This window comes from Archocentrus centrarchus, chromosome 9 (assembly GCF_007364275.1).
Source record: "Archocentrus centrarchus isolate MPI-CPG fArcCen1 chromosome 9, fArcCen1, whole genome shotgun sequence".
NCBI lineage: Eukaryota > Metazoa > Chordata > Actinopteri > Cichliformes > Cichlidae > Archocentrus > Archocentrus centrarchus.
The window spans coordinates 23,635,330-23,654,702 of record NC_044354.1 but is presented as its reverse complement, the minus strand read 5'-3'; the positions used below and the strand labels follow the sequence as shown (position 1 = coordinate 23,654,702).

The window sequence follows — 19,373 nt, the reverse complement described above, 5'->3', positions numbered from 1 at the left end:
ACAGATCTTCCTTAATGAACTTGCCTATAAGCTTTATGTGTTTCACCAATAGAACCTTTTCTCTGGAAAAGAGCTGGACTCAGGGCTGCACAGCAGTGCAGTGGTTAGCACTGTCGCCTCACAGCAAGAAGATCCTGGATTCAAATCCACCAGCTAGTTGGGGTATTTCGGTTTGGAGTTTGAATGTTCTCCCTGTGTCTGCGTGGGCTCTCTACAAATTGTTGTCTGTCTCTATCCATTAGTCCTGAGATAGACAGGTGACCTGTTCAGGGTGTACCCTGGGATAGGCTCCAGCCCCTCTGCGACCCCAAATTAGACAAGCAATTAAAAAAATAGATGGATGAATGAATCTGGACTTATATCACAAATTTACAGTATCCTTCATAAATAAACACACGATACTGGAATCATGATCATGGATCTGGATGAGTTCAATCAGAAAACAAAACAGACCAATTACTCAGTCTTGTATATTCCTTCCCAGCAGGACATTTGATAGACTTGATGCAGAAAAAAGTCCTTGAGTCCTTCACCTGGCCCTGTTCCTGCTACTCGTCACTGACAGCAAATCTGAGTGACTGTGGGGCAGTGCACTGTGGGAGCTGACAGGAGAAAACAAAGCTAAGATTTGAGAGCAGTCAAGTAAGGTGTCAGAATGAGAAATTCTTGCATGGGCTCAACCCCACAGATCAACAACAATGTGCAGTGACAAGAGGCAGGTGGAGATTGACTGCTGCTGTAACTGGTTTAGACAGCACAGGAACACCTGACTGTGCTTGAGTCTACACTCACAGACCAACTGCTGTCAGTCTTCACTTTGCACCTTGCTGCACTACCATAGACTTAACAAACTGACATAGGCAAGCTGTGCAATTTAGTTCCCACCTCACCCACACTTCACTCAAGTCTCAGGCTGCCTACACACATAGTCACACAGAGCAACTTTTGTGCACTTAGTAACAGAATGCAGATTAAACTTGTAATGTCAAATTTATGGAACTACTGAGACATCCAATTCTCAGTGAATATCTCAGGTCACACACCTGAACTTGCATTAACCTATATAATGATTAACATTATATGGATTGTTTTTTAAATCATAAGTATACATCACACACACACACACACACACACACACACACACACACACACACACACACACACACACACACACACACATATATATATATATATATATATATATATATATATATATATATAGTAAAAGTCAATTTATGCATAATCATCTCTCCCATCATGACAGAATTGAACTAAATATCAAAGCAACTGATTTGATTGAACACATAATAACCAACTCACAGTGGCTTTAATGCAACTAATGTTTTGTGCATTGTTAGGTTGCATAAAAGCCTGCTACTTAACGTCCCTCAGTACGACAATGGTATTGCATTTTAAATCAGAGTCTGGCAGACAATTACTGACAAAGAATTAATACACAACGGTGGCCTTTACAGGTTGAGGCATTTACTGTCATTTCATAGGCTGCTGGTTGCAAAAGGCAGCCCATTATCCTCAGTCTCACCAAACTGCTGTTTTCTTTCACTGTTCTCAAAAGGCAGCGAGAAAGCAATTAAGGCAGCTGAGCAGATGACAAGAAGCTGACCTGCCCCGGTCACTGCGTGAGATGTACACGAACAAAATGACAGATAACTGATGAATATGTTTAAGTGAAAGTGTAAGTGAAAATCTTACTATTTATTTTAGGTCCATCCATCCATTAAATAATTGATTGCTGACATTTCTTTGCATCCTAAAATATTTTTATTAGGCAGGATATTTCATGAGATTGCAAGCCTAATAATATCTTCACAGAAACATATGGGAGATTTTATTTTAAAGCAGTATTCTGTTATTATTCTGTTATTCTTTCTTTTTAATTATTATTATTTTAAGCCACACGGTTCCATCAATTGGGAGTTTTAATTCTGGAAAATCAAGCAGTGGGAGCTTATTATAGATCGCTCTGAAAAATGCAGCTCACAATCTGCTTTTAACACCACATTTCTTGACTGTAGCCTATTTATAAAAGAAAATCCACTTAAACAAAACCCAAAATTGAAATGGGAAGATGCAAAAATACCAGACCTCCATTTGTAGGAGCTTATATATTAATTACAGTGTTTGCAAAGTCTTTCAGATCCCACAAAACAAGGGATGATTTTAGGAAGTGCTACTATTGTGATATACTTAACATATTAAGGGAATGTGGAGCATTAGACCATATGGGTGCCTTTCCACACACATTTACACGCTTACCAATTGGCTTCATAGATGCAGTGCAGAACAATCAACAGACTCATCCAATACAAGCTGTGTAGGAGGGCTTCTTGGCAGTCAGCACTGTGAACATGTGTGCAAATACAAGGCATTGAGTCAATGCTCTCATACTCCACTGCTCGAGTATAAAAAAAAGAAAGAAAAACCAGCTATGCAGAAGAAGGCATCTATCTACTTTTGTTCACTTTGAAGTGTAGAGGGCGACTGCCCTCATGCACAGGTCCTTTGATGCTTGCAGCCTTAAAAAGCGTGCATTTACCTTCCAGCTCAATGACAAAACCTAATTACAGATTGCTGCCTCCACAAAATAAAATGAGGGTAGAAAACTTTTTCAACTGTCTCGGTGACACTTCATAGATAGCTTGTCTGCATGTGCATTTGCCACGGGCCCATCCCCGCAGGAAGTTCCACAGAGAAAGAACAGACTCTTGTGCTGTGATTGGCCATGGGTGGTGGCCGTGGGAGGAAGTTGATATTTCAGGACACACCACATAAATCGGATTAACACATAATTGACATGTTTACTGGTGTATTTATAGCTTCCTTTTTAATTAGAAAGTGGGGAACAAGGCTACATTCATGGTCCTATTATATTTGAGGATCTAACTGCCGGGTACACATAATATTTGCCTAAAATTAAATCATTTGTGCCCACAGGAAGGAACAATAAAATCAACTCTTCAGTCTGAAACTAAAAAAAAGTTAGCTCTATTAGTTCTGTGCCAACTACCCTGTCCTACTATTTGTTACACACACTATCTTCCATGCAAATTAAAGCACTACACATCCTAGTCAATGATTTCATGCTATCTAACTCATTGTGATCATGCTGGAAGGTAAGCGCAGCCGTAAACTATGTACAATACAATGTACCTTGCAAAAACAGAAATATAATTGAGTTTGCATATTTAATAAGTTTAGAGGAAATGCATGGTGTTTTTTTTATTAAGAAATATTAAATGTAAACCTTCAAGTACATCCAGTGTTTCTTTGCAGTTCTTTTAAAAGAAAACACCACATGGCTCCTTTAATTTTGTATGAGGCGCCGGTGGTTCCAACCTTAATGGGTTGTGACTGTGAAGCGAGATTCACCAGGACAGCTGTGTTACCACTCAGAAGTTCTTTTTAATCATTTTTAGGGGCTTTACAAGGGAAATGGTGGCATTTCACAAAATGAAGCAAAAACAGGAGAAGAAGAAGAAGAAATTATATTACAGTTTTTTTACTTATTTCTTACCTCATCTCAGGACTCTTTCTCATGACAGGTTGGAAACCACAGTTGTACACTTTTTACTGTTAGCGCACTGTAAATGTTAATGCACATATGTTTTTATATGTTTCTGCTGAAGGTCAGACTCATAATTTGCAAAATATTCTCTCTCTTATGGCATAATATCTCAAGTTTAGTATTTTTTTGACTGCACCAACATGTGACATGTCATCGGCTATAACCCATATTGAATGATACATATTGTGTACAAGTAAACTTGACTGAATCTTTGTTGTGAATTGACAGAAACACAAGTAAACTATTATTTACACACAATAAATCTGGACTCATCGTGTATTTTAAATAGATTGTGATTAAACTTTTCTGTGCGATTACTGTATATTACCATTAATATTACTGTACTACAAAATGGATAGTAGCCTGTTGAATGGAAATGTGGGCAATTATTATTATTAAGTTCCTGGCCACCATAATCTAATTGGTGTATGCAGTATCAAACAAAGACTATCTCCTAATCAATAATTATTATTAATTGGAAGTATAAGGGGTACGTGGCAGGATAGCAAAATCACAGTACTTTCAGTTCCTTTCCCTGTGCTTAATCAAAGCTTCCTCACTTAATTGCTGGGACAGATTAAAAATAGCAAAGCGTGAGCAAATATTCCCCCATCAACCCCCGCAGCTTGTCAGAGCTGGCAACTGAGCCTTTGGGCAGCATATGTGAAAGACTCTCTGCTACTATCCTTCTCCCTTTGATGAATATACATCAAATGAAAATAGTTCATCGTGTTCACTGACAGTGATAACACACATCAGGCGCCAGGGTAGGAGGCCAGCCACGGTGACCGAGAGGGCAGGCGGGCCTCGCAGGCACAGAGGTGCTCACTCCACGAGAGTAACGCCCGCTGACACGGCTGCCGGGAGTCTGAACGTCTTAGGGACCATGCAGAAGCACCTCCAGAGCTGCCTTCTATTTCATGTGCTAAAAGAAAATGTCAGCATGTGCGATGAGGCTATGCTGCTTCTCTTTACTTCAGGGAATTTGAAACTTTTCAGACTCCCAAATAGATAGACATTAGTCCACAAAGGGCCAGTTAACTAGATTTTGCCCCTGTGATCATCATATGGGTTTGTGTTATTGTTAGGGCTGAATGGCATAACATCTTTCAACTGATTTGGAGAGCCACTCATGGTGCGATTGAAAAACTATAATTAGGAATGTCCTTATGCTTGATTTGGGAACCATCCCACCAAATCATTTCACAGACGGTGAAATGCAAGAAATGGCCAAGAGTACTGCCAACCCAAACAAGCAGCTTATTTTTGGATTTATATAATAACAGTAAAAAATTATTAAAAGAGGGGCATTTAATGGGTTTGCAGAAAGATTTTAGACAGGAATTAGTCATAAACATGTAGAAACAACACCTTTCTGTTACAGTTGTATGCAGTTAGTCTTCAGAAACCTTTGCTGTATTAGATAATGACAGAAAGTGTCAGAGTTAGTACAGTTTAGCTCTTGCTAACACAGTGTTCAACCAAAGAAAGTAACTCTTTTCAGCGGAAAGCTCTGATAAACCCCCTCCAAGAATCACCACCTTATCATGGTGAAGGGTTTGCAAGCCCAAGTGATCACAGGAGTGATCACAGGCTGATCCTAGGTGAAAAGCCAAACTAAATTAAATTCAGAAGACACCTATGAGGTACACCACTATGGACTCGCTAGGGTAAGGGGTTGGTCAATGAGAGCTTGGAGAGGTCATACGTATGTGGTGGTGGCAGTCAGCCTTTAAAGACCAATCCCTGATTGTTGGAACAGGTTTTTCTGGAGAGGGACTGGACTCTATTACATTCTGCAGGTGCACTCAGCAGTGAGCAAGAGTGGGTATACTTGTACTTTGGGTGTACTTTGAGCCCCCTCAATCCTTTCCGGTTCCATGCCCATACATCGGGGTTTCCATCGGTGGATGAGAGTCGTTGCTTCCCTGTGCCTTCAGGTAAGGGAACAGGTCCTGAGAGCCTTTTTTTCAATTTTTTGACTTTCTTGGAGTCCCTGGGTGGGGTCCTGGAAGATGCCACACCTGGGAATGCCATTGTCCTGCTGGGGGAGCTTAACGCTCATGTGAGCAATGACAGTGAAACCTGCACAGGTGTGAATGGTAGGAACAGCCAACCCGAGTGGTGTTCTGTTGTTTGACTTCTGTGCAAATCTGCAGTTGTATGTTTTGGAGACTTGGGTGAAGCACAGAGCTGAACTATTAACTGATGACAATCGGGTGATCGGAGCTGGATCTAGTGGTGGGGGAGGATGCTGGACAGGCCTGGCATGCACGAACATGTAGTGAGGTACATTGGGAGCATCTGTCAGAGGCCCCAGCGTGGACGATCTTCAACTTTTCCAGCACAACTTGAACAGCATTCAGCAGAGAGAGGGGACATTGTTCCACAGCTCCACTGCTGAGGCAGTTGCATGGAGCTGCAGCTGTGAGGTGCACCTCTGTGCAGCCCCCAGTCCTGCAGAACTTGGTTGGCTTATGGGACTCTGGAAGCAACTGCCAGCAATCAGAGCGCAACTCTAGCGCAACCTGAAACTCGGATGCGGTTGGGGTTTCGTCGCTTATCACATGAGGTTTCAAAACACCAAGATGATAACGGCAAAAAACACTCACCTCAAGCCTTCAAAAAGATTTTTTTTTTTTTTGTCATTCTTTTATAATGTCTGCAGTAATAGTTTTGCTTTCATCTAGTGTCACCAAAATGTAGAGGCGCTCCACTGTGCTGACATATTAATGGGATCACTGCCTCAAATTACTCTAATGGAAAAATTTCCCTCAAATTGTGTATAGGCCATTACTGTAAACTCAAAATTTATTTAAAAAAATGGTCAGAAAAATATTATTATATGTTCATTGTATTATCAGGGTGTTATTTAATTTTTTTTTAAATAAAAGCAATACCCAAACTTGTTCAGAAGCACATTTTTACATAGTAACCATGATTTAGATGAAAGGTCGTTAGTTATATGTGAGTGAAGGAATATGTATACATTATGTTCTCCAGTGTTGTATTTTATAGACTGTGCCTCTCGGGGCCGGCTACACATGGAGACCAGTGCTGTTACTCCAGGTCGGAGTTTCAATAAAAACAAGCTTGTTTGTTGTGAGCCGTGATAATATGATTGGAAAGCAGTGTTGCCGGTCTTCTAATAATGTTTCTTGTGAGTTACTGATGCCATGTTTCCAGTTTTTGAGTTACGCGTTACACTGATTTGAAGTGGTGATTTACACATGAGATAGTGGCATTCCTCTTCAAACAGAACCCAGATATGTCTGTGAGACATACCTTCTGACCATAAGACAAGACACAGCCTACTTTACTCTTCCTCATCACTGTTTTTCCTTTGTAAGTAAGCAGACAGCTGTCACCCAGACTCTGAATAAAAGAATTTGCTCCAAGCAGACATGACACAAAGGCATTTCTGGGGGAGATTTGTTGGGGTGGGGGGGTGGCGGGGCACCATCCTTATGAATCCTAGCAGTAGCCCAACAGCCTTGGTGATACTGCTTTAAGAAAGGTCACAAATGTTTCAAAGGCTTCTAGCGGGCTTTAAGGTTGGTCTTTATTTCTATTTATGACATATTGGGTGCATCAAGCATTTGAGGATGCTCCATGGGGCTAGAAAGCAAGAAGACCCATGGTGATTGTCTCCTAAATCACTACAGTCTCAGTCCAAAGAACCAAAACGTCACTGACTTTGCATGAATGGCTTTTATACTAATCTAGGCCACAGTGACATTTTAAGTGTTTCTTTATTTACAAAGTGATGAAATATTCTCCCGCTTTCCCCAAATTGTTTCTCAAGGTAATAACAAAGTGGTCACTCAAAGCGCTCACACACAGTTGTAGACAGATTGATTTTACACAATAAAAAATAGCATTTCAATACAAAATGATACAGCAGTACATCTTTTTGGGAGGAAATGTATTCTCAAAAAATCGAGGTAGAAATAAAGCACACACTGCTCGACTGATGATATTTGACAAGGGTTCATACAAGTCACTGAAGAGTTCAAAAGGAAATGTTCTGCAGTCAGGAGGGAAGTGGCCACATCCTGATTCAAAAGACAGACAAAAACACCGTCAACAACCAGTGAAGAAAGGAGTCTTAAGAACATGTAAATTCTTAAAGTGGAAAGGTTTAGATTGCTCTATTTACCAAGTATGTCTGGAGACAAATGTGGAATAAACCAATCAAGGCAAAATGACAAGAGTGAAAAGGTCCACAGTACCATGGTTTCTGTGCGATGCAGTGTGTGGGTAACCCATGAAACACTGCTGCCAAATTCAGTTTCGATTTATGTATACAGTGGCATGTAAGAAAAATATGTTTCATGCAGACACTAAACAAACTAACTTCAGTTTCTTTTATAACAGCAAACACTGAGATTTCATTAAAAGAAAAGTTCTCACTATGTGGTGTTTAATCATCATTTTCCACTCCACTTTGTTCTCCTTAGAATCACCAGATGTTTAACAACTGGGACACATCTAAGGTGCTCCAAATAAATTCACTTAGAGGACCAACTTGAAAGCTCTGACTTGAGATAAAGCGATATAAGTTTAAGTCCTGTAATACACCTCAAAATGTTTACCTCCTGTTTGAAAAATATTCATCTGGGATTTGCGTTGATGCGTGGTGAGAGGAAGATGCTCGGAAACACCATTGTGCCACAAAACAAATGTTATTTGTTATCAAACATCAATTTTGTTAATATACAGAAATCTGCTTGCCTTCTGGTCTCTTTGAAAGCCCTAGGATGATTGATTGTGTTTATATGCCATTTCCTTTGTTACGGCATTATCCCATCATAAATCTGGAGCAGGATGGAATTGTGGCATATGCACAAAAGCAGTGTCGACTTGAATAGTCCATCAAGTACGCTCTATGATTTTCTTTCCAAAAATAGAATGACTGACTCACACGCTGAAGTGATCGTGCTGTCTGCAGAGAGCCACTAACACTGACTTCTATCCTGTTAGGCCATGTCTGTCTACAGGCCTGCTGTTTACATGTCGCCCTTTAAGCACCAAGTGGCTTAAGCATTCGGCCCTACACCTTGAGAGCTTCGTGTACACCCACTGCAGAAAGCCGACGGTTGATGTTGCGATAACGGCAGCGGAGAAGGTCACGATAAGTGGAGCGTAGGTCTCGATTGAAGAAGGCGTAGATGAAGGGATTCATTAGGGAGTTGGCGTAACCTAACCACAGGAGCGTGCGCTCCAGCCAGATGGGCACACAGCTACATTCCACTCCACAGATAAAGGGCCTGGCGGTGGACAGGATAAAGAATGGCAGCCAGCACACAGCAAAGACCCCCACGATCACCCCCAGTGTTGTGGCTGCTTTCTGTTCCCGCTTGAAGATGGAGATGTTTCTGCGCTCACGGGTCAGCAGGCGGGACAATGCGGCGCACTCCTCTGCCACACCGGGCGGCTTCAGGCCCTGCATTCGCAGCGCCTCATTGGCCACTGTTTCGAGACGCTCACGTCGTGAAAGGTCAGTGAAGCGGTGCTTAGCACCACTCTTGCGAGCTGCCCTGAAGATCTTGTAGTACATGACCAGCATGACCAGCATAGGGATATAAAAGGCCACAGCTGTGGAATAGATGGTGTAGCCAAAGTCTTGGCTAATGAGGCACACACCGGCTGTGTGGACGTTTTTGGCCCAGCCACAGAAAGGCGGCAGCGTAATGGATGCTGACACCAGCCAGACTCCCAGGATCATCTTGGCCATCAGCTGACCGTTCTGCCGCGCTGGGTAGGTGAGAGGCCGTGTGATCCCCAGATACCTGCAAGAAAAGGGAGACAAATGAAGCATCAGTGCTGAGTTGCAGGGAGCTTTTGATAAAGTAAAAGCAGGTGAAATTACCTTGACATCTTCTCTTAAACACCTCATCTAATATATCCTCTCTATCATCTTATAAAACAAAGTGTTATTAATAATTTATCATTTACAACCCATCCAGACCCTTTCCGACTTGTAGTATAGTAGCATCAAAGAAACGCCATTCATTTCAAAGAGACGTTTCAATGAGAGGTCTTAAGCTCTGCCATTGCCTGGAGGGCTATTTGCTGCTTTTCTTTGGCTCTTTGAGCTTAGGAAGTAGAGAAGGAGCCATCAATCAAACAGGCAGCTCAGTGGTTTCAAATAGCAGCTGGAGGTGTCAGAAAAAAATAAAGACAGAATGAGGTGCGAAAGGCTTGAATTTGTACAAAACTGGGAAAATAGCCACTATTCACACAAAATGATAAATCTGTGTGTACAACTCAGCATGTTTTGGCCGTACGCCCGCAGCACTCATCAGCACCAGATGCGTCATTGATGAAAGCTCTATATTCAACTCTCAAGGCTATTTATCTGGTTTCTGCTTTGCTGTTAATTCTAACATTAAAAAAAAAGAACTTTAAGGAGCACTCTGACTCGCTGTCAAATTACATTCAGTCCTGTTGGGCTCAGGTCATTGTTTAATTGGCAGGTTTTTAAATGTTAGGTCAGGTGTACTTTTAAAATATTACATCATCTTTAAACATTTACTCCAATCTTTTTACAGTTTTATGTTAGCCGCAACTCTTAAGAGCTCTGTGCAATCTGCACCTCTTTTCTGTTACATTCAGATTAAGCATGGAAGTTAGTAAATGTGTGTCAAATAATATCATAACATTCTTCACAAATCATTTTAAGTGCCATTTAAAAAGATGCTGGTTGAAGGCACATTAACAAAAACATTTTTTTCCATTGCACACTGTAGCCTATTAACTACTGCCAACACTAATAATGCAAGTGGTATTGATCTAGATCAGAATAACTTGGAAAGGACAGTAGGGCTAAAACTGCACTGCAGCTAGACACTCTTGATTATACCCCCTCCCTCACCACCAACACACACAGACATCTAACACAGATCAGATTTTATTTTATTTTAATCAGCTTTAAAAAGTGCCGCACGCCTCGTATCAGAACTGCCACGCTCATTTATCTGAGACAGGTGTCATTATGCTGTCGCCCATGGCAGGTCTTGTGGGCTGGTGGTGGCAGAAAATACTGTGGTACAAAAGAAAGAAGAAATACAGGTCCAACTCACAGCTGAGAGCTGCATTGGTGTAGGTTACGTTTGCCATTGCACCACACACCATTACAGAGTCACTCTTGAAGATCCTTTAGCTCAGGTTATCTGTGCTCGGTGGATATTATATAATGACTACTTTGTGTTCATTCTTCTAATCCCTCCGCTAATCTGAGTAGTTTACATCCCTCACTTAAAATGTACTTAAGCTTCACAGGGGAGACTAAACACACCCAGACACCAATGTCAAATAAATACGAGACAGATCCGAGATGGGTATGCACCATGCTTCTAAGGAATTCATAATAGATGCGAAGTAATGCAACACTCCTCTCTGAATCCATTATTCAGTAATGAAGATGGTGTTTGTGGTGGATATTTGGGGGGATATTTGTTTGTCAGTGGGGGGTGGAGGGCAGTTCTGCGCAACTATGACTCATTTCAACCCCTTAGAAGGCAGAGCTGTTTTCAGACACATTCTCATTGCACACAAAATCCTCTCACCCTCCTCATGGAGACAAATGATTGCCAGTTTGGCTACGAGAGCTCACATTTTAACACTTCATTACAGCGCTTCATGCATATATTGCAGCAGGATGAGCTGATGCAAACATCTGTGGGTTTGATCGTTCTCATTTTTGCATTTATAAAGTTGAACTTGACTAACCCTGGAGATGCCGGGTAACGAGAGACAACAAAAAAAAAATTACGTATACATGCAAGTGCATTACACTTTGCCACTTATCAGCATAACAGTGACGCAGTATCCCTTAAAAGTCGATATGGCAAAAACATGCATTCACCTCAGAAATATAAGTCCACTATTCTTTCTCCCTCTCTCCACTAACTCCTGTGTGTTTGTTTGTTTGTTTGTTTGTTTGTTTGTTTGTTTGTTTGTTTGTTTGTTTGTTTGTTTGTTTGTTTGTTTGTTTGTTTGTTTGTTTGTTTGTTTGTTTGTTTGTTACACTGACTTATGAATCATTCAAGCATAAAAAAAAAACATCTATCTCAAAGAATGAGCCAGTGTTGTGTCTACAAGACCAGAACCAGTTCTAAATTGTATCTTTATGTACTTTGTTACTAGCAGCCTGTTGCTAAAAAGTTACCATTTCTTTAATTGAATCTAAAGGAAAATGACAGAGATAACACAGGCTGACAGGCATAAAATAATATTATTGCACCAACAAAGTGATCCCCAAAGAGCTATTACATAGCTGAAACTTGGCATATTTCAGCATGGTGTGCATTTTAAAAAATAGTGAGAAAACTAGACAAGTAGAGGGCAAAAGAAGAAGTGGCAAAAACTATCTACAGCAGATGATCAGTATCTGAAAGACACGTCCTTAAGAAATAGGGAAAAAAAACACCAAAGACTGGACACAGGACCTGTGAGATGCATTTGGCCTTTCAGCTGATCCATCTATTGCTCGCTGAAGCTTCATCAGAAATGGTCTCAGTGGAAGAGTGGATATCAAGAAGCCATTCTTAAGGAAGGGAAACAGGGAGAAAAGGCTGAGGTATGCCACACAGCACAAGAACAGCTTCATTTTTTTCAGCATGACAGTGATTCCAAACACACTGCCAATGCAGTAAAAGCATACTTAGGAAAAAACACACAATGTAACACTATCAGTCCTGGACTGACCTCCCCAGAACCCAGACCTCAACGTTATTGAAGCAGTGTGGGATCATCTTGACAGAAAATGGAACAAAAGGCAGCTAACATCCAAAGAGGAGCTTTAAATGTCCTCGCATCATGATGGAAGTGCATAATCAGGCTAAAAAAAACAGTGGCAGTGGATTATAATCACCTCTCATAACACAGTATGACCTAAAGAGAAGCAGTCAAGTTTAAAGGTTTTTTTTTTTCATATCTCTGGAGAATTTGGGGCCTATCCACAGACACAGCAGCCCTCAGGGATTACCCATCCATAGACAAACAGTGTGCCCAAGCTAATGGAGAATTCCATTACTTCCACTAGGCTACCAGACAGAGCACAGTAAAGTGTGCTATTTTCTGCTCTGAAACACTGTAACTGGCCCTTGTGTGCAACAGTCGTCAGTCATCTCCCGAAGCATCTCACAGGCCTTTTACTTCTGAGAGGGGAAACATGGTGAAATATTTATCCAAGCAGTTGGTTAGGAGACAGGGTGGTAAATTTGGAACTGCGCATCTGTCAGAATACCTTTTTTCCCACAGAAACTTTCCACTGAAGTCCCTTCACTAAGCGCGGGGGGTGGGGGGGTGGGGGGGGGGTGGGGTGTCTAAAATGAGTCTAAAATTGTGTTGCCCATTTTAGGCAGATCTCTGTATTGTATTTAATCTGTGTGATGTAAGTGGACAGAGAGGCGCAGACGTCACCTGAAATCAAACCATTTCTGAGAATTGCAGCTTCACTGCTTTGTGAGTATTGGCCGTTTTCATGCTCGGTTTGATTTATCCAAAGTGATTGAGAGTGCTGAAAATGGGGAAAAACCTCAGAAAACACAGTTCATTGTTCACTCTAGTGTCAGCTGTGTGCAAAATATATTTTTCATATTTTTTAACTACACCATGTTGTAATAAAAGGTTTTATGAGTCGGAGTAACTCTAAACATGTGTAAGGTTGCTCCTCGGGGGTAAAGAAAAAAAACAAAAGAAGAAAACAAAAGTACAGTTTTGCTTCAACACATGCATTTATTTATTCTGAGCTTTCCTCGACCGAAACGCAACAGATCTGTTCAGTGAGCATTCTGGAACATTTCTCCGACATCTGACAACGAGTCAAGTCCTCAAGGAGTGCTTCAGCTCTATTTGAGGAACCACTATAAGACAGAAATTGAGCTGCTTTTCTTTTGACAGAGCACAACACAACTGAATTTTCAGCAAGGAAGCAAAGGAGCAACCTCAACTTTTTTCATGTTTTACGCACAATTCAGCATTTAGTTCTAACACATTTGTACCTGTTTAGTTCAGGTTCTGTTCTCTTGCCTGGTTTCTGCTCATGCTGAGGTGAGAATGGGTGAGTAAAATAACAATAGAGCTGTTTCTTTAATCACATTTAGACACTTACATAAGCCAAACTGAGTCATCCCTGGACAGACATACTTCTTCCCTCAGATTTGTATATTACCTCCAGCCAGTCTGTGAATAACTATTATTTTATTTCAGCCAACATGTCGAGGAGGATGCTTGGGAATCGATACTCAAGAAATGAAATTCTTACAAAAAAAAAAATTTGATAGGCCAAATTCATGCAAACGTTGTGATTACTGAGGACAAACCTAACACCTCACAATTTCCTTTTCTTAATCTAATGAGACAAAAATGTGTTGAGGTGGGAGCTGCCGTTTTGCATTTTTGCATTTCACACACGTATGGGATGGCAATGCTGGACAAAAGCTTTAGTCCAACCTGAAACATTTGAACAACTTTTGCATGTAAATTCTTCCTCGGTAACCACAATATTTAGACGATCGCCTAAAATTTGACCTGGTGCCTTAATATCCTAATTTATTTGTCAAGCTAACAACATACTATTTCACATATCTTCAAGGTGCTGTAATCCTTCCTCAGAGATTCTGGTTCATATTGACCTGATAGCATCACACAGTTGCTGCAGATTTGTCTGCTACACATCTGTGATGTAAGTCTCCCATTCCACCACATCCCAAAGGTGCTCTATTGGATTGAGATCTGGTGACTGCAAAGGCCATTTGACTACAGTGAACTCATCGTCATGTTCAAGAAACCAGTTTAAGATGATTTGAGTTTTGTGACATGGTGCATTATCCTGCTGGAAGCAGGCATCAGAAGATGCACTGTGGTCATAAAGGGATGGACATGGTCAGCAACAACACTCAGGTAGGTTGTAAGATTTAAACCATGCTCAACTGGTTCTAAGGCGCACAAGAACTGTTGACACAAAGTGGGATGGATCCATGTTTTCATGTTGCTTATGCCAAATTCTGATGTGAATGTCACAGCAGAAATTAAGACTCATCAGACCAGGCAACATTGTTCCAATCTTCTATTGTCCAGTTTTGATGAGCTTGTGTGAATTGAAGCCTCCATTTCCTGTTCTTAGCTGACAGGAGTTGCACCCGGTGTGGTCTCCTGCTGCTGTAGCCCATCTGCTTCAAGATTCAACATGTTGTGCATTCAGAGATGCTCTTCTGCATACCTTAGTTGTAACAAGGTGTTAGTTGAGCTGCTGTTGCCTTCTTCCATCCATCCATCCATTCTCTTCCGCTTATCCGGGGCCGGGTCACTGGGGCAGGAGCCTAAGCAGAGAAGCCCAGGCTTCCCTCTCCCCAGCCACCTCCTCCAGCTCATCCGGAGGGACCCCAAGGCGTTCCCAGGCCAGCCGAGAGATATAATCTCTCCAGCGTGTCCTGGGTCTACCTTGGGGCCTCCTTCTGGTGGGACATGCCTGGAACACCTCACCCAAGAGGCAGCCAGGAGGCATCCTAATCAAATGCCCAAGCCACCTCAACTGGCTCCTTTCGATGTGGAGGAGCAGCGGCTCTACTCTGAGCCCCTCCCAGATGGCTGCGCTCCTCACCTTATCTCTAAGGGAGAAGCCAGCTACCCTTCGTTGCCTTCTTATTAGCTTGAAATAGTCGGGTCATTCTCTGACCTCTGACATCAACAAGATGTTTTCTCTCAGAGAACATGCTGATGACTGGATATTTTCTCTTTTTCAGACCATTCGCTGTAAATCCTAGAGATAAATGTTTGGGGAAAATCCCAGCAGATCAGCAGTTTCCGAAATACTCAGAGCAGCCCATCTGGCACCAACAACCATGCCACGTTCAAGGTCACTTAAATCACTTTTCTTCCCCATTCTGATGCTCAGTTTGAACTTCAGCAGGTCATCTTGACCATGTCTACATCCCTAAATGCACAGTATAAGATGACAGCCTCACTGACCCATGTTGTAATATGGCAACAGTTGCAACAAAAATGTGTATACAGTACCATAAAAACTTTTAAATTTATCTATTGCACAAAGCTACATCTTATAGTAAAAAAAAGCCATGTTTTTTCAAACATGGCCCTTGTTGCTGCAAAATATTATTTGGGAACCAGCTTCCCCAGAACATGGAGATTTATTACTACCATAATGTTCTGTAAGAACCTAACTGTCCATGTGTCACCACAGGGAAATCTGGGCACACTGAATACAGCTTAAGGATAGATCTGAGACAACAATGATTTATGATCCTCATCAAGATTCAATACTTCAAGCCTACTTTTGAGGCCAAAAATAAATCTGGTTTTCAGTGCTTGCAGATAACATCCCTGACCCTTTAAAAGCTGTTGTGATTTGTTCTGTTCTGTTAATTATGTTGCAATGAAAACCGTTTTCTATTGGTTACCTATTTACAGTCATGCTGTATACTTAAAAGACACACCTAGCTTCACAAAGCACTTCCCCTCATGTGACTTTAAATCCTGAAACCTTTATGTCTGTTTTACTTCCTCCTAATTGTTGTAAACTCTCTGAGTGGATATTTTATGGCCTTTACTACACAACTCACCACCTGTCACTAGTGGAGGTTTAAGGGCTTTCACAGCAATAGAGATGATGGGCAGCTATTAGTGCCAGAGTGATAAATGAAATCCACTTCCAACAGTCATTGTGTCCATCCCAGTCAGAGCTGGGTGTCCTTGGACGACAAAGGAAAAACAGCGGAGAACAGGACACAACAGAGCTGAGTAGAGTAGATAATAAGGTGAGAGAATAGGGGAGAATTAAAAAGCTGGGCAGAAACTCTAGAACACAAAAGAATTTAGTTAAACCAGGACGGTGACCACACATCCCAACGAAAGTTTTTACAGATGTTCCAGCTGGCCTCATTCAAAGTCAGTTGGAGAATCTTTCCTTCATAATGAGGGCGTGAGACACAATGGCCACACAAAATGACAGTACGCACAGCTGGATAATGTGCAAGGCATCGCACAGTCCCTCAATCCTATATCAGTTTTGCTCTACATGCAGCAACATGTGACAACAAAACATACGTCACTGAAGAACAGAAGTTAAAAGTGTCTCTTCACGTCTTCGAAGGTCTACATAGCAAAATGTTAGAATTTTCTAGGCTAGAAAGAAAGAAAGAAACCTATTAAACCTTTTTCAACAACTTGACCAAAACCCACCACTGATACTATCCTACAAATAAAAATTCTTAACTAGCTCCACTTCTTAGCTTGTACTTTTAGTTTAGTTGTGTTTTTCTTGAGCTGCTATTTTCAAGGTTAAGAATCCCATTCATGTCTTTTCTGATGACTCTCTCACTGCTGCTGCTGCTGCTGCTGTCATGTCATGTTATTTGATTTAAACCACTGCTGCCACCATTTTCTGTTGCTGCTGATGTTGTTGCTGCCTGCTATTTCTGGTTGGCACTGCATCACAGGCGCTAACGCACCACTTACATCTTGCCTTTATCTATACTGTACATTACTCTCCTGTCATAGTGCAGTTTTTGCAGTTTATTTGAAGCACAAGCAATTCCCATCACACACATTATTTAACACTGTTCTCTTTCTGGCCTACTCCTCTGACTCTTTGTCCCATCACGCCCCAACAACAACTCCGACCTCCTGCTGGTGTTTTGATCTCTTCTTCCTGACAATGGAACTTCTTCCTGCTCTTCTGCTCCTCGAGCTACTTCCAGAGCACTGAGGTCACATCTATCTGTGCTTAATGGCTTGTTGGTCAATCTATCACACACTAGGCATTTTATGTATGGCTCTGTGCATTCTGTTGTTGTGTTATTGGTTAAGGAAGCTGATCTGAGATAGATACAAATAGCTATCTTTTTTTTTTATAATACTCAGCACATCATGATAAGAAGTTTTTGTATGCGCATATGCACCATGTGGACAAAAGTGGGCAACACCATTAAATCTTTGAATTCAGGTGTTTTCAGACCCATTGCCACAGGTGTATAAAATCAAGTACCTAGCCATTCATTCTGCTTTTTCAAAGAATCACTTGTGAAAGAAAGAGCTCACTGAATTGAAGCGTGGTACTGTAATAGGATGCTGCTGTTGCCACAAGACAGTTTGTGAAACTCCTAGATATTCCATAATGAACAGTGCGCAGTACTGTCGCACAGTGGAGGAGTTTAGGAACAGCAACTCGGCCATGAAGTTGCAGAACATATTAAGCTACAGTGCGGGGTCCCTAAGTGCTGCGGCGCATAGCGAGTAAAAGTTTACAATGTTCTGTTGACTCAAAAAGTGCAGACTTGCAAACCTCCTCTGGCATTAATATCAGCACAAAAACTGTGCAGCAGGAGCTTCCTGGCATGGTTTCCACAGCCGAGCAGCTCCTGTAGGTGTAAAATGTAGGTGGCCATGTACTTTTGCCCATGTAATGTATCTATGGTAGTTTCTGGAGCTTGAAACTATGACCTGGATACCTAAGAACCTACTGAGAACCTACACAGACATATCTATGGTACTGTGTTTGTTTAAAATCTTCAGTTAAGGTTAGACAGATTTTGGACAGCTTATGGGCTTTTTTCAATTAGTTAGCTAGCAGCATTTACAGGTTACTACTATTTTGTTAAAGACTATACCATGGCAATTGCATTATTACTGTTTAAAAGTAAATCTGTGATTACTTTGTCATTTGCGGGGTGTTACAACTTAACAGTAACAATGTTATGATATGATGTCTTACCGTTGTGCTAGCTCTTCAGGTGGTGCTGTTAAGTCAGCTATGTTGTAGTCTCCTTTCATAAATATGTGAATCAGATTATACATCTTTCTTCTTTTTATAGTTAAAATTTATGTAACAGAAACAAACTGGTCTCAGTTTGTTTCAGCTCCACAGCCTCACCTATAAATAACTATTATGTAAGTGAAAATAATGAGGTTAAGACTGAATTTACATATGCACAGAGAGTTCTGACTTTGACCAGCACTGTTAGGGAGCTCCTCAGTCAACAAAAACTTTTTGTCAATTACCTTGTGTACCTTTTTGTGGGGTTTTTTAGTAAGAAATGAGACTGTTCTCTGTTCTCTGTCACATTAGTAAATCACTCCATCCTGTCACTCCATCTACTTTTCCCTTCCTGAATGGATTTATGCCTGCTTGTTATGCATTTAGCCATTTTCTGCTCCCTGTCAATTATTTAATGGAGTTCCTTTATGGTGGCAGCCGTGCTGACCTGATTTGTAATGCAGCTACAAAGCCTCTAGAGGCCTTTCGCTGTCCAAAGGAAATTATATTTGTACATGTGCATACTTGTCATTGTGCTGCGCTTACTGCCCCCCCCCCCCCCCCCCCCCCCCCCCCAAATGAACACTTTCAACCATAAGTAGCATCTCAGTAATAGCCTCAAATCTGAGCTCCCAAAATGTTAGCTTAAAGATTAAAGAGTGTACTCATTCTCGCTTCATTATTATACAATGAGTAAAGTCTTGTAGTAGGAAGGCGAATAAGTATGTGCCGGCAAGTCTGTCTTCGTTTCTGTTTTTTCCCTGTCATGATGATGAGAGAGAGCCAGGGTGAAGAGCCCCTCCATCTTTGTCACCTTCCCTTTGGTTCTGTCACTCTCCCTCTCAAAGGACACCTTGAAAACTAAATAAGCTTAGAGGAAATTTCAGATGTGGGGGAGGTATCCAAGTCTCCGCTTATTCCCGTTTTTCTTCTGACCTTTGAGAAAAAATGTTGAACAGTTTTAGTTACCAAGGATACCACAGGCAGCTCCTCTTTTGAACTGAT

The 19,373-nt window shown here is 41.3% G+C and overlaps 1 protein-coding gene across 1 annotated transcript in view; it reads right to left on the bottom strand.

The window, feature by feature from the left end:
• Nucleotides 1-7,242: 7,242 nt before the first annotated feature.
• Nucleotides 7,243-19,373, bottom strand: part of htr7c (5-hydroxytryptamine (serotonin) receptor 7c) — a 30,768-nt gene continuing 18,637 nt past the window's right edge. The window contains exon 2 of the mRNA XM_030737843.1: nt 7,243-9,378. Coding sequence (XP_030593703.1) covers nt 8,640-9,378 — 739 coding nt within the window. The 3' untranslated portion in view covers nt 7,243-8,639. The remainder of the gene's footprint in view (nt 9,379-19,373) is intronic.